The sequence below is a fragment of the Podarcis bocagei genome (genome assembly GCF_964188305.1).
Source record: "Podarcis bocagei genome assembly, chromosome: 7".
NCBI lineage: Eukaryota > Metazoa > Chordata > Lepidosauria > Squamata > Lacertidae > Podarcis > Podarcis bocagei.
The window spans coordinates 33,366,923-33,380,326 of NC_138132.1; the positions used below are offsets into that span (position 1 = coordinate 33,366,923).

Sequence of the window (13,404 nt, forward strand, 5' to 3'; positions counted from 1 at the left end):
TTTACAGATTGCTGTCATTCCACATCCACAGGCAGAGACAATATTGATGGCCCTCCATCCTAAAGTGATACTATTACAAAACATATCTGAGCAAACACAGATGCCGCAGCCAACCAGGTCTCACTGATGAACAAAGATCCCATCCTGAATGTATTAGGTAAGAGAGGAGAAAGACAGAGACAAAAGGTCTTGCTTCTTGCAGTCTCGAGTTCATAACAATATTCTCACTCTCACCCTCTCAATTCAAACAGGCTCCCCATACATCCGTCCTTCTTTCTCCAAGGTCCAACTACTGTAATCCTTCCAACATGCAACATAGGCAAAGAATGACTCTGACCCAACACTTCTAAGATGGCTTTTACAGATGTCAAACCTTCAGTACATGGTCACAGAAAGCTACAGTGGAAAGATTCAGTAGGATCCAGCTCATGGGGCTACCCTAAGACAACATCTGCAACTCAGAAGTGCAATTAGCCACTTGCCTATTCCCCTGGATTTGAGTAACAATGTAGTGCCTAGCCAGGGGTGAGTGTTATCACAATGCTCTCCTGCCAGTTAGTATTCCTTCCTGCCACAGGGGGAGAATCTAGTGTCCAGGAGAGTGGGAATGGCAAAACAGAAATGGAAGAAATAGGATAACATTAACAGTGGGTTAAAAATGACTGTTTGCAAGGGGTGACCCGTGTAGATGCATCTTGTAGCTGTCCCCACACAAACTACATTCCTATGCACTAGAGACTTCCCTGCTACCCAAATCAGTGATGCTTCCCCTCTCTTAGTCATATGGGTGTGCCACCATCTGCATGTGTGCTCTTACACAAACCCACACTATAGCAAGATGAAGTGTACTTACACTTTGGTGTACTCCCAGGTCACACACTGTGGATGCGAGGTGCCCTGTGGACAACGCAGAGAAGTTGGGTGTCATGTGCCAGCAAGGCTAAACTGGGTATTGTGAATACAATGAACATAATTTTCTGGTTTCAGTGGCTACTTATGAGGGGTTTGGTTTTGTCCTCAAAAGGGCAAAGCTCTGCCCAGATGCGCAATGTATTTCAGAAGGTTGCATTCCAGAAGGGCTTATTGTCAGCTCCCCTAAGACCAGTGTTTGAAGGGCGGGATAGAAACACCCTTAATAATGAAAGATCTTCATCATCTGATTCAAAGGAGAATTCTTACTCCTTAATAAATACTTTTTAAAAAGAGGAAGAAGCTGCCATGCTGAGCAAAAATACATTGAACCATGGAATATTTTTCTTTTCTTTTTCAGAGAAGTCTTATTAAAGAGGATTTTCCCTTGACAAAAATATTTTCAGATTGCACAGGGAATAAATACCAGACTGTGTTGCTGTTTCTTTTTGTGCTCGTTTCTCTGTTTATTAATAATTCTTTTTGTTCCACAATTGTTGTTTTTCTCCCTGACCACCAACCCCCCAAAGACAAATGGGGGGGGGAGCACGTCTCCCCTTACCTTGCCAGACATATATTGTTTTCATTAGGGAAATTCACTTTCCCTTGAAACCCAAGGCTGTTCTCTACTTGAAATTCTGTGATTGTGGGTATTTTGTACCAACTATGTTTGAGGGGAACACAAGTCACCTTCATTATCCAGCTTTTGTTGTATGCTGAAGAGACACCTCTTCATGCTGTCTCTTGAAAGACATGTATTTTAGGACACACTCTACTTGTGACTTAAATTTGTTTTAGAGTGTTTTAAATGTTGCATTTCACATTGATGTGATTTCCCCTTGGACCTCATAGTGAAGGGCGGGCAGTAATGGGTATGGGCACTATCACAGGAGAACCTTATACCACTTACATTGATGATATGGGACAACTCCACCATGATCAAGGGCTCCATGGCCTTGGTTGGGGGCTTCACTGTCACCGTGAGAACTTTGGACATGACAGCCAGGGGACTTCTGTGGGTGGAAGAGAAACAGGTTGTTTGCAAGCAATCCTTTTGGCATTTGAGTGTGTGATGTCATGCACATACCCCTTCCACATGCCACCTCCACAGCCACTCACCTAGGAGGAGGCAGGATTAATCCCAATGTGCGATACAAGATGGCACCAATGACAAAATAAGATGATTCATCTGTTTCTGCAGAGAAATATGGGGGAGGGAGGAAAGAACAGTATTGATTTACAGTAGGTTGTGATTAGAGACAGTTCTAGACCAGCTCATACTAGTTGATGGGGGGAGCTCATTTGGGCTTGAACTGGAATGAGCTAGCTCTGGGCAAGGTAATTTGGTTTGGCACGTGCTTGAATTAAGCTTGTTAAGGTTGGCCACATTTTATACTATGGTTCAGTTATGCTCCCATACTGGGAATATGGGAATATGACGAGGTCTGCAGGCTGTTACACCCCAACTCTCCTGAGATTCTCATTCTCCTCACACAGATGTACAGGAAAGGGAGTGCTGAAACGGCTGCTCACACTCCACCCCATTCCAAGTCAGGCCATTGGTTCATCTGGCTCTGTAGTCTCCACACTGATTGGCAGCTTTGCAGGGTTTCAGGCAGGGAACATCCCCAGTTTTACCCTGGAATATTTTGCATGCAAATCACATGCTCTAAGCTACAGCCATTCCATTGTTACCACAAGGTCAGTATTATTTACACTGACAGGTAGTGGCTCTCTGGGGTATAATCCTGGAGCCTTTTCCTGCCCCACCTGGAGAGGTCATGCATATAATCTGAGGCTTCTTGTGTACCAAGTGTGTGAGCTGTGCCCCTTTCTCTTCAGGAAGAATCCAGGCTCTCTTAGCTCGCTCTTCAAAGAATGTTTAAAATCCAGAGATAGAACGAGAGATCTAAGAGGCTCCCAAATTCCAGGGTCACAGAACAGTACAGGGGCGTGGGAACATAGGAAGTTGCTTTATACCAAGCCAGACCATTGTTCCATCAAGCTCAGTATTGTCTACACTGGCTGCTAGGCTTTTACACAACTCCCCAGTGATTTAGGAGTCTCTCTCTCAGCCCTACCTGGAGATACCAGGGGCTGAACCTGGGACCTAGATGCATTACCACAGAGCCGTAGCCCTTCCCCAACACACACGGACACAGACCACATACCAGATGAGGAGAGGCTGAGCACTTCCTTGGGGATGAAGATCTTATCCTCAGAGTGGCGGGCCCAATCTTTCATTCCACGCCGCCCCTTCATGGGGAAGTTGATGTCACTGGAGACAGCAGAAACCGGCTCTCTCTGGATGCTGATTACTGCCAAGGGTGGGAGAAAGAAAGTGGGGAGGGGAGGGTGTCGCTACTGGGTATTGTGGGGGGAACTCATTTTGCCCCTCTGCCAACACTCCAGACCTCTAGAGCCTCAGTGGTGGAGGGACCAAGCGTAGTATGCTAATTGGGACAGTGGGGACAGTGGACTCAGAGCCCCCTTGACTGCAAGTGAATACGAGTGGTATTCCCTATCGTTTTTTAAGTCTGTGAACATTACCTAAATAATTACATTGTAGTGCTTTTGACCTTCCCCTTCCATTGAAATGCCTGTAAATTAATGATGTAATCAATCACATTAGTTTTGGCCCCAGTGGATAGTGAGACAAGATGTGGGTTGTAGTAGAAGCTGAACTGTAGTGGAATGGAGGCAGAGCTGATTGCAATGAATGCAGGACTGGATGGAAGTTGCTGCCTTCTCACCACCATGCTCAAGAAGGTCTAGCTAGTGACCTCAGGGACCCTGGATAAGCAGACACAACCTCTAGGACTGTGGACTTGGTGTACAACCACCCTGCCCTATTCCCTTCCCAACAACCAAACAAGGAAGCCATCCCTCCATTCTCTTCCAGCCACTCACCCAAGTTGTCCGTGACGATGAGGGAACTCTGGAAGGCCTTGAGTGCATCTCCGACCAGGTGGATGAAATCCTCCACCACCTTCATCAGGAGCACAGAGCCAGGCATGACCTGTGAGGCAGAAGGAGATGTTAACACAGGCTGGGGGTCCCCACAGCCTAGCCCCGCACACAAGGCATGTCAGCTCACCTGCTGTGCATCTTCCCACTTCTCCCTGTTTTCCGCATCCACCATGTAACTGACGACTTGGAAGAACCGCTGTGGGAGCAGAGGAGAGGTTGAAGTGCAGGTGCTGGGAAGGCTCCAGCTGTCAACCTTCACCAACCTGGCACCCTGCAGATGCTTTGGACTACAGCTCCAATTAGCTCCGGCACATTGCTGGCTGGAGTTAATCAAAGATGTAGTCAAAAACATCTGGAGAGTATCAGGTTGGCGAAGGATGCTGTATTCAAAATTGATCTTGTGGGTAGGCAGGAGCCCTCTTGAGAAATACTGCTACTCATGAACACTGTTTTTCTTTTGTTTTTCTTTCTGCTAAAATGTTCATATGAAATATTAGCTGATATCACCATGTGTGTATTAAATGATTCAGCTCAGCAGGAACATCCATAACCTCAACATTTTGCAGTTGGTAAATTACATTAGGCAATTCTCCTCAAAATCCAGCTTTTGGCAGGGGAGAGGGAAGAAGCCTAAGTGCGCAGGGATGAGTGTGAAACTGTGCAGGCAGCACCTGGCAAAATCTCAAGGCACAGGGAATAGCTAAGCAGAGTTTCTAGCGGTAAGAGGAGGAACACAACTGCCACAAGTCACTTAATGCAAAATAAGCAGATCTCTGCCAGCCTGTTTGATCTGCAAAAAGTTATGCAAGTCACAGAATATTGCCTTTCTTGTGGAAGAATTTGGTTTTGTTTGAAAGACATCTGGATTCATGGCTTCTTGTTGCTACTACTGCCTATTAGGGATACTGGACTATTTTGTCTGGTCTGCATTTCAGTGGGTCACTGAATTTTCAGTGACTTGACCTAATTTGCATTTCTTAGACTAAAATGCAAATTATAACACAGTTACTCTTTTGGTCTGTAAAATTTTTGTGATGGAATTTTTGGCTCAAAATTTGCCTTTTTAGGGGGTGGGGGTGGGGAATGAAGACAAAAATGAATTTTTAGGAGAAAATATTTAAATGTGCATTTTTGTGTGTTTTAATCATAGAAAAAGAGACAGGATGAACTCATGACTGAACACATGGAAAACTGACACTAACAGGAAATTGGATGATTTGTCCATCCCTGACTCTCTGTCATATAGTGAGGCAAACAAGCCCCTTTTTGTTACAATGGCCCTGCGACACGTGTGCCTTGAAACTGCATCTTTCCCATCCAGAATGGTACCTGAACATCATCTGAGGAAGGGATGTAGGTGGCTCTCTTGTAAGTGTCTGTGACATTGCGCAGGATCTCCACTGAGAAGAGCAGGTCTCCGCTGTAGTACGTCTTCCGGGCTACAAGCTCCAGCAGGCCACGGACCACCTGAGACATTCCCTCACCCGCCAGCATGCGCTGCCCCTTGGCCAAATGCTCTCGGAGCTTTGATCAGATGGAGGAGTGTGGGAAGAGAGAGAAAGAGATGGAGAAAGATAAGGCCAGGGATGGAGTAGGATCTGTGTGCCATTAGGCTTACATTGAGAGACCCTGAGCAGAGGAATCTCTAGCCAAGGCCCATTGTAATTCAGTGGAAGAGCAGCACACCTGGTTTGCATGCCCAAAGCTCCTGTTTCAATCCCCAGGAACGCCAGTGAAAAAGGATTTCCTGTAACAGGTCCGCCAATGCAGATCAGTTTCCACCCACCCGGTGCCCTCCAGGTGTTTTGGACTTTATAACTTCCATCAGTCCCAGCAAGCATGGCCAGCTGGCTGGCTGGGGCTGATGGGATCTGTACCTCAAAACATCTCGAGGGCACAAAGCTGGTGAAAGCTGGTACAGATAATACGAAGATAAACGTGTCAACAGACTACATCAGTATAAGGCAGATCCTGGGACTAAGGGCTTGTTTCTGAGCAGGCACACAAAGGATTGCATGTTCCTGTGATAATTACTTAATTAAATACTTCCCCAACACATTTTGCACTACCTTTGCCAGGGGAGAATGCAAATCCATACACACATGCTTGCCCACCAACAAGCTCATCGCTGAAAACACCAGCATCAGTCATAATTGATTTGATCAGTATCAGTGCATTCACCTAAACTGATTTTGCCTACTGCATTTTCTGTGCAGTTTGTGCACCCCTCCCTTTCCATGCTTAGCAGCACCTGTCCCACCCCTACACCAACTCCCCCCCCCCTTTTATATATAAAAAAGACAAGATAGGGAAAGGGCTGAGACCGTAGCCAAAAGGGATAAAAAGGGAAGAGAGAAGGTCTGTTTGCCAGCCAGAGTCTGCACCTACTGAGAGATGTAAGTATCGGTACTCGTGGGAGATGCAGCGTGCGAAGCTGGGCGTGCCCCAGAAAGCCACACCTTGGGAGTTGAGCAAGCACCGGCGGCTGGCAGACCCTAGGAAAGAAGGTAAACCAACAGGTAGCACTTGTGGCTGAAGATCCCCCAAATGCCCAGCCACCTCCAGGCCAGTCCCCAGGAAGAACCCCAAAACAAGGGGGTGTTTGCAACAGGAAATGGGCTGAACTTTGGAGGAGACGGGCGTCTGGTGGTCCTTTTAGGCTCACAAACTGCCCAGTAAGGCATATTTAATGCATGTACTTTTTGGGATCCCATCCTTCACCATAAATCCATCACAAGGCAAGTCATCATAAGCATACTATGTAAATCTCATCACATCCAGGTACAACACAATCAAACTAAAAAGCAATCTACCTCTTCCTACCTTTGTCAGAATGACTATCTTAAAACAAATTGAACTTCAGCAGCTCTGGCAAAACAATGAAACACACAAAAAAGAAATATTTTTGCCTAATACTGAAAGCTCATCAGTTCAGTGACAACCTAAATTAGGGTTGCCATACAGATATATCTGGAATACTGCAGTCAGCAGCAGTGTCCTGGCAGAAATTGCGGAAATGTCTGGGAAAATCCAGATATATGGTAGCCCATGTTGGCGGTGTCATTTTTGCCATTTCCCCATAAAAATAGCTTCAAAACAGATTTTTTAAAGCAATTTTGCCCAAAAAGCTCAACAACAACAAAAAGCTCAACAACTTTTCCGTCTGGATTTTCACTGTTTGAAATATGGCAACCCTAGCCTAAATCTCCTCCGGAAGTATGTTCCACTATTGGAGGACTCTCGACTGAGAAGGCCCTATGATTCTGACTTTAGCCACAGAGGTTGCCCCAACAGCTCTCAACCCATGAACTAGGGTGTGTATTCCCAAACCGTTTAGGGTTTTATAGACTAGCACTCGGAACTGAGCTTGGCAGCCGGTGCAGTTACAGAAACAAGCAGTGCAGATCTGTCAAGACTGGTGTGTGATCTCATGCAATCTCTGGGGCATCTTTAAGAGCAGCCCCACATAGAGCATATTACAATAATCAAGTCTGGAGATTATTAGGGGATGGATTATTATGGCCAAGCTATCAAGAGTTTAAGAGCAGCCGCAGCTGGCCAATTAGATGGAGTTGGAAACAGTCACACAACACTGCAGCCAACTGAGCCTCTAGCAACAAGGTAGACTCAAGGAATGCACTCAGAGCCTACAAACTTGGCCTTTCAGAAGGAGTGCAACCATATCCAGAAGAGGCTGATCACTCAGTCCTTGGACCCAAGAACCACCAATCCATAGCACCTCCATCTTGTCAGGATTAGACTTCAGTTTATGGTCCTCACCCAGCCCACTATCACCCCTAAATGCAGATTTACCACCTGAAGAGCTTCATCTAATTCTGATGTTAAAGACAGAGCTCCCACCAGCATCCCACTCATGGAACTCCCCCTGGTGCCCACATTGTTTCTCAGGTGCCAGAAAAGGACGTTTTGATGTCCCCAGGCTCTACAGTCCTGATCTATTTGAATAGTTGTAAAGACCTGTTGTAAAATGCAAAGGTCTGGTTCTTGAGCTTCTCAGCTATGCCAGCCTGGAGCCGACACACCTAAAAAATGAGAAAAACACCTCGCTGCCTTTAACCCTAGCATGAGCAACAGGCCTTGGATGCCAGGTCTTTGCACACTCTGCTCTGCTGCTCCCCAGACGAAGTTCATTTGGGTAAACATTTTGCAAATCCTTACATCCCTTGGCCCTGTCCTGCTCCTCACCATTCATCTTGAAGACTGTTATCTTTAAACCCCTCTCCCCATCCAAAAACACCCCCTCTCTTTCCAACTATGTTTGTAAATGTGCTTATTATGGGGCTTGAATAAAAACATTTAAAATATTGTACCTTTAATAGCAGACCATGGCACAGACATGAACTCCAGACCCAAAGAGGTCAGGCCTCCAGCACCATCTAATTATTTTATAGTATGCGATGCTCCTGGCTTCCCCATATGCAGTGCTGCGGACAAGCCTTGCACACTGCATTCTATTTCAGTGTGGGCTTCTTTCTCCCTTAGCAACTGAGCTATTATTTCAAGTAGTAGTGTTTTTTTTCCATTAAGAAACCCCAATAATGTAGAAATTGCATGCAGCCAGATCTGTGCCTTTTTCAAAGCTGCTAAATTTGCAAGTGCCCACAAATCTGCAAGGGGAGCAGAGGGAATATTCAAAAAGACATATTCATTGGAGGCTTGCAAAATACAAGGCTCTGTGAAAATTTTGCAAAGGAAGCTGGAAAGAGGTTTTGGTTTTAATGAGGAGGTAAACGTGTGTGCAATCTGATTTCTTTAATATTAAGATCAACATGGGTGAAGAATGAAATGCAGGGCAATGCCCAAGAACTGGGGAGTTCCCAAGAGTTATTCATTGTTATTGTACCAAGATAGCCTTGCCAACTTGGTGCCCTCTGAATGCTATTGTACTACAACTCCCATGGGAGTTGTGGTCCAAAACATCTGGAGAGCACTAGGTTGGTGAAGGATTCAGTAAAGAATATCACAGGGGGGTTAGCAACTACCTTGGGACAGTTCTACTTTTGGGACTGAAGAAGCCAATCATCTTGCAGTACAAACCAGGGCAGAACCATGTAGCTGACATCTGCTTAGCTAGTGCAGACATGGCTTATGAAGTGGCAGTGCCTTGAGTTCTCAGCAGGAAACTCATGTTGGCAGGTAGACCTGCAGGTCACTTCCTTTCATCTTGCTGTCTGTCATCCGCAAGGCTTCATTCTGTTTAAAAAATGTGTATCCCCACCCATGCATTCTGTTTAAAAAATGTGTATCCCCACCCATGCAGCTGCCTACCTGTAGCATTGGATGGGCATTTGTTGTAGACAATCTCACCAGCAGCAGCTTTCTTCCAAGTCATCAACATCACATACTCGTCTTTGCACATTTCATGGTAGGCTGTGGGAGGAACACAAGAAGAGCCTTGATGTTGTTGGATCAGACCAAAAGCCTATCTAGTCTAGCAACCAGATGCCCCCTGGGAAAAGTTGAATTTTCCAACTTTCAAATTGCAGAAATGAGGGGTGCTAAATAGCTGTAACATGACTTGGGAATTCTAAAGATATTTCGGTTAAATTAATAGAATAGTTTTGCTTGGTAAGTAAATGTGTGTACAATAGAAACCATTAAAAATGATTACCAATTACTTGCAGTTGTTATTATCATTATCATTATTATTATCATAACCATCATCATCGTTATTGTTGTTATTTAGCAGTACGTGACATTTTCAGAAGGCAAAATTAAAATTATTTGGTTTTCCAAAAGCAGTTTATGTGTTTCTTAATCAAACATAGACTTAAATGAGGAGGTTAAGGGGTGATATGATAGCCATGTTCAAATATATAAAAGGATGTCACATAGAGGAGGGAGAAAGGTTGTTTTCTGCTGCTCCAGAGAAGCGGACACAGAGCAATGGATCCAAACTACAAGAAAGAAGATTCCACCTAAACATTAGGAAGAACTTCCTGACAGTAAGAGCTGTTCGACAGTGGAATTTGCTGCCAAGGAGTGTGGTGGAGTCTCCTACTTTGGAGGTCTTTAAGCAGAGGCTTGACAACCATATGTCAGGAGTGCTCTGATGGTGTTTCCTGCTTGGCAGGGGGTTGGACTCGATGGCCCTTGTGGTCTCTTCCAACTCTATGATTCTATGATTCTAAATGTTGTTTAATCACAAAAATAATAGCAGATTCCTCACACCCAAAAACATATTTTTTTTATGATCCCCTCACTGAAGAAATTTGCAAAAAATTAACCTTCACTTCCTAAAATGGCATACCCTACTCTGGGAAGTCCACAAGAAGGAAATGAGTGCCTTCCATGAAACCTCTCCTGCTATTGTTCTGCCATGATGGCTATTTGGAGTCATCATGACTAGTAGCCACTGAAAAGAGGGCATCAGCTGAACAGCTTAGGAGTGTGAGACAGACTGTGAATTCAGGAACAGCATTTTCAGCAGCAGAACTGAGTTTATAATTTTATCTCTCATAGAACCCCACTCCTAGTTTTGTTCTTTGTAGCAACCTAATTTAGGGTGGAAGGGGAGCTTTGCTGCTATTGTTAAACAAACAGGAGTTAGATAACCTCCTTTTTAATCAGCATTTTAGTGTTCATTTCTCCTCATATACACATTTTTCCATGCAATTATGCCTAACATGATGTTTCTTCACATATATGCAGTTCTATGCACGTTTCACCCCAGTATATGCATTTTTGCATACATAAGTTGGGTGGTGAGCTACATTGCAAAATTCAAAGACCTGTGAATTCCAAACAGTGGTTGTGTTTTGGTTTGCATATTGTTTCAGAAAGCTGTATTAGGTAGGTTTGCCTTTCAGTGGGAACTCAGCTGAATCCATAGTTGATGAAATGTGAACAGGCTGATGTGTGAGTGGATGGTTTGTTCAGCATAGCAGGTGTATGTCTGTATCAAGTGAGCAAAACCACACTATTTTTTTTGAGGAATGCATGCATGCATGCATTTTGATAGACTTTTTGGATAAGAGAGTTTGCTGTACTTAAGGGAAAAAAACAACCAGACTGTCAGAACCAGGAATGGAGAGCATACTTGAACCCTTGGCCTTCTGGGACTTGCTCTATTGACCAGATAGAAGCCAAAAACCATGATCCTAGAAATCATATCAGATCCTGCAAATCTAGGGCCTTCATGATGTCTGTCAATCACAAAACATGAATGCCTTGCCTCTTTATTACCTTCTCTTCCTTAGCAGCCTGGGCCCACACAGTCCTAGGTGGCTCACTAGGTTAATTCATCTTCCCAGAAACCCTGATATAGTAAGGTTACCAGATTTTTCCCCCCAATGAATCTGGGGACACTTTTCAACTTCAGTCGGAATGGGTGGATTTTGTCAGGGGACTGATTTGTAAATCAGTCTGGTAACCTGATAATATAGAGCTGTGGGGAGGGGTTGGGGGAAGGGAACTGAGAGATGGGCAACACAAACCAAATGGAGAGGTGATATACAAAGATACAAATTGCAGATGGGCAGCACACCCTGTTAGGGGCGGTGGGTGGGCAGAAAAAGTGAAGGACCAATGGAAGGATAGGCTGCTCACATGACACAATGAGGCTGAGTCATTTTAGTATGAATGAATGAATGAATCCTTTTGTTAGAGGAAAGGCAAGGACCTCTTGTCACTTTGCAGAACAAACTGGGATGTCTGGTAGAGCGCTACCTGGGAAGGACTCGACCAGGCAGCAAGGCCAGTTACCTGGGCATTTCTTCTCGTTGCATGTCTTGACTTCCTCCCCACTGCCCTCGCATGGGTAGCCTTGCACGCCAGTCCCCTGGCACATGCGGAAGCGTCTCTGCCAGCCCGTATCGCACGTCTTGGAGCACAAACTCCAGTGGTTCCATGGGCCCCACTTGCTATCAGCTTCAGTTCAGGGGAGCAGAAAGGAAGAATTAGTAGACCTTTCTAAACCATCTCTCACTCTCAGTCTCTCTCACACCCTCCCAATTTAGAGTCATATTAGCTGGAGGACTTGACAGAATGGCAAGGAGATAGAAGAAGTCCTTCTTTATCATTGGGATGCAACTGTGCCGGCTGATAATTACTTTAATCAAATATTCCACAGATGATTAAACGCATTTATCAATAATTCAGATCTCATTTAAGCTAAAATGCCCCTCTCCCCTTCCCAACCAGGCCATGACCGCAAGGGTGCCCTTTAACAAATGGAATTCATTTTCATTCCTCAGGAGGCAAGTTTCTTTCAAGGTTCTGAATCCTGCAGATTTCAACCAGCTTGAGTTGCAGGGTTTAATGTGCCTTGCTACCAAATGCAGTAAGATACAATACCACATCAAGAACCGAAACCCACCTCAAACCAACAAGCAGCCAGCTAGCCAGATCTGGATCCAGGTTTCCCACATTCAAAGCCAGCACAAAAGCCTCCAATTTCCCAAATTTCTGTTGATAGCAGAGGCACACTTTCCTTGATTTAAAACTGGAAGCACACTTCATCATCTACCACCAAAAAGGCTGTGCAAGAATTGCCCATCCTTGAAGGAGTGGAGCCACACCTTAGTTTCTGTGTGAGTCCTTGTTCTAAGCATGCATCCTCTGAGAGATCATTGCCTCTTGACTGAATGGCCCAGAATCTCCTGCCTCCACTGGAGACTGATTGCTCTGGCCTTGCCTTCTTCCAGTGACTCACTCAGAGAAACAGTGGGAGGCCTCTTCCACAGGTGGGTAATTCTATTGCCTCTCTGCATCAGGGATGATCCAATATTACCTAATATAGAGGTGCAGTAGATTGCTCACGTATGACAGAAGCAGATTGGAAGGAAGCTAGGCTGGCACAGGAAACCCTTCAGAGACACAGTGGGCAGATTCATTTATGGGTATATACTTTGGGCATGGAGGAGCCTTTTCTCATTATTGCAGGGTTTGCCAACCTTTTTGAGCCAGTGGGGGCATTTAAAGTATCATGATAAAGTATCACACAATAGCTCTCATGGAGCGTTGGCATTACACAAAATGACTGCCATGTCCAAAGAGCAGAAAAGGAGACAGGACCAAAGTTTTTTTTTTTTCTAATGAGCAGCTAGACAGGTTTTCTGCAATGTCAAAAAGGTGTTCAGGGCGAAATAAGCTTTTGCACAGTTGAGTATATGGGATTTAACAAGGAGTTGGGTAGATTCTAAAAAACGTAGATGAGAAAAGATAAAAAGAAACAGAAAATGAAGATGTATGCTGGTTCCTTTCAAATCTTCATAACCTTGTCTCAATCGTGTATTATGGGACCAATTACTTGACTAGTCAAACACATTTATGCGCCCCCTTGCCCAGATTATCCGGAGCTTTGGGCTGGGCTGTCACCAATATGCTGATGACACTCAGCTCTATCTGCTGATATCCACACTGACTCGGCCCCGAACACACTGACCAGATGCTTGGAAGCTGTGGCTGGATGGTTTCGTGGGAGCCGATTGAAACTAAATCCTTCAAAGACAGAGGTCCTATGGCTGGGTCGGGATGGCATGGGGATGAGGGACCAACTCCCTT

General features: G+C 44.9%; 1 protein-coding gene across 10 annotated transcripts in view; it reads right to left on the minus strand.

Annotated features, from left to right (window-relative positions):
* ADGRB2 (adhesion G protein-coupled receptor B2) overlaps positions 1-13,404 on the minus strand; it is a 165,611-nt gene that overhangs the window by 53,270 nt on the left and 98,937 nt on the right. For 9 of the 10 annotated variants that reach the window (XM_081200011.1, XM_081200012.1, XM_081200010.1 and 6 more), the window contains 10 exons: positions 11,605-11,769; positions 9,169-9,270; positions 6,268-6,374; positions 5,209-5,403; positions 4,007-4,075; positions 3,820-3,928; positions 3,081-3,227; positions 2,029-2,104; positions 1,820-1,922; positions 854-897 (listed from right to left, as the gene is read on the minus strand). In XM_081200011.1, the coding sequence (XP_081056137.1) occupies positions 854-897; positions 1,820-1,922; positions 2,029-2,104; positions 3,081-3,227; positions 3,820-3,928; positions 4,007-4,075; positions 5,209-5,403; positions 6,268-6,374; positions 9,169-9,270; positions 11,605-11,769 (1,117 nt within the window). The remainder of the gene's footprint in view (positions 1-853; positions 898-1,819; positions 1,923-2,028; positions 2,105-3,080; positions 3,228-3,819; positions 3,929-4,006; positions 4,076-5,208; positions 5,404-6,267; positions 6,375-9,168; positions 9,271-11,604; positions 11,770-13,404) is intronic. The other variant, XM_081200016.1, reaches the window with a different exon arrangement.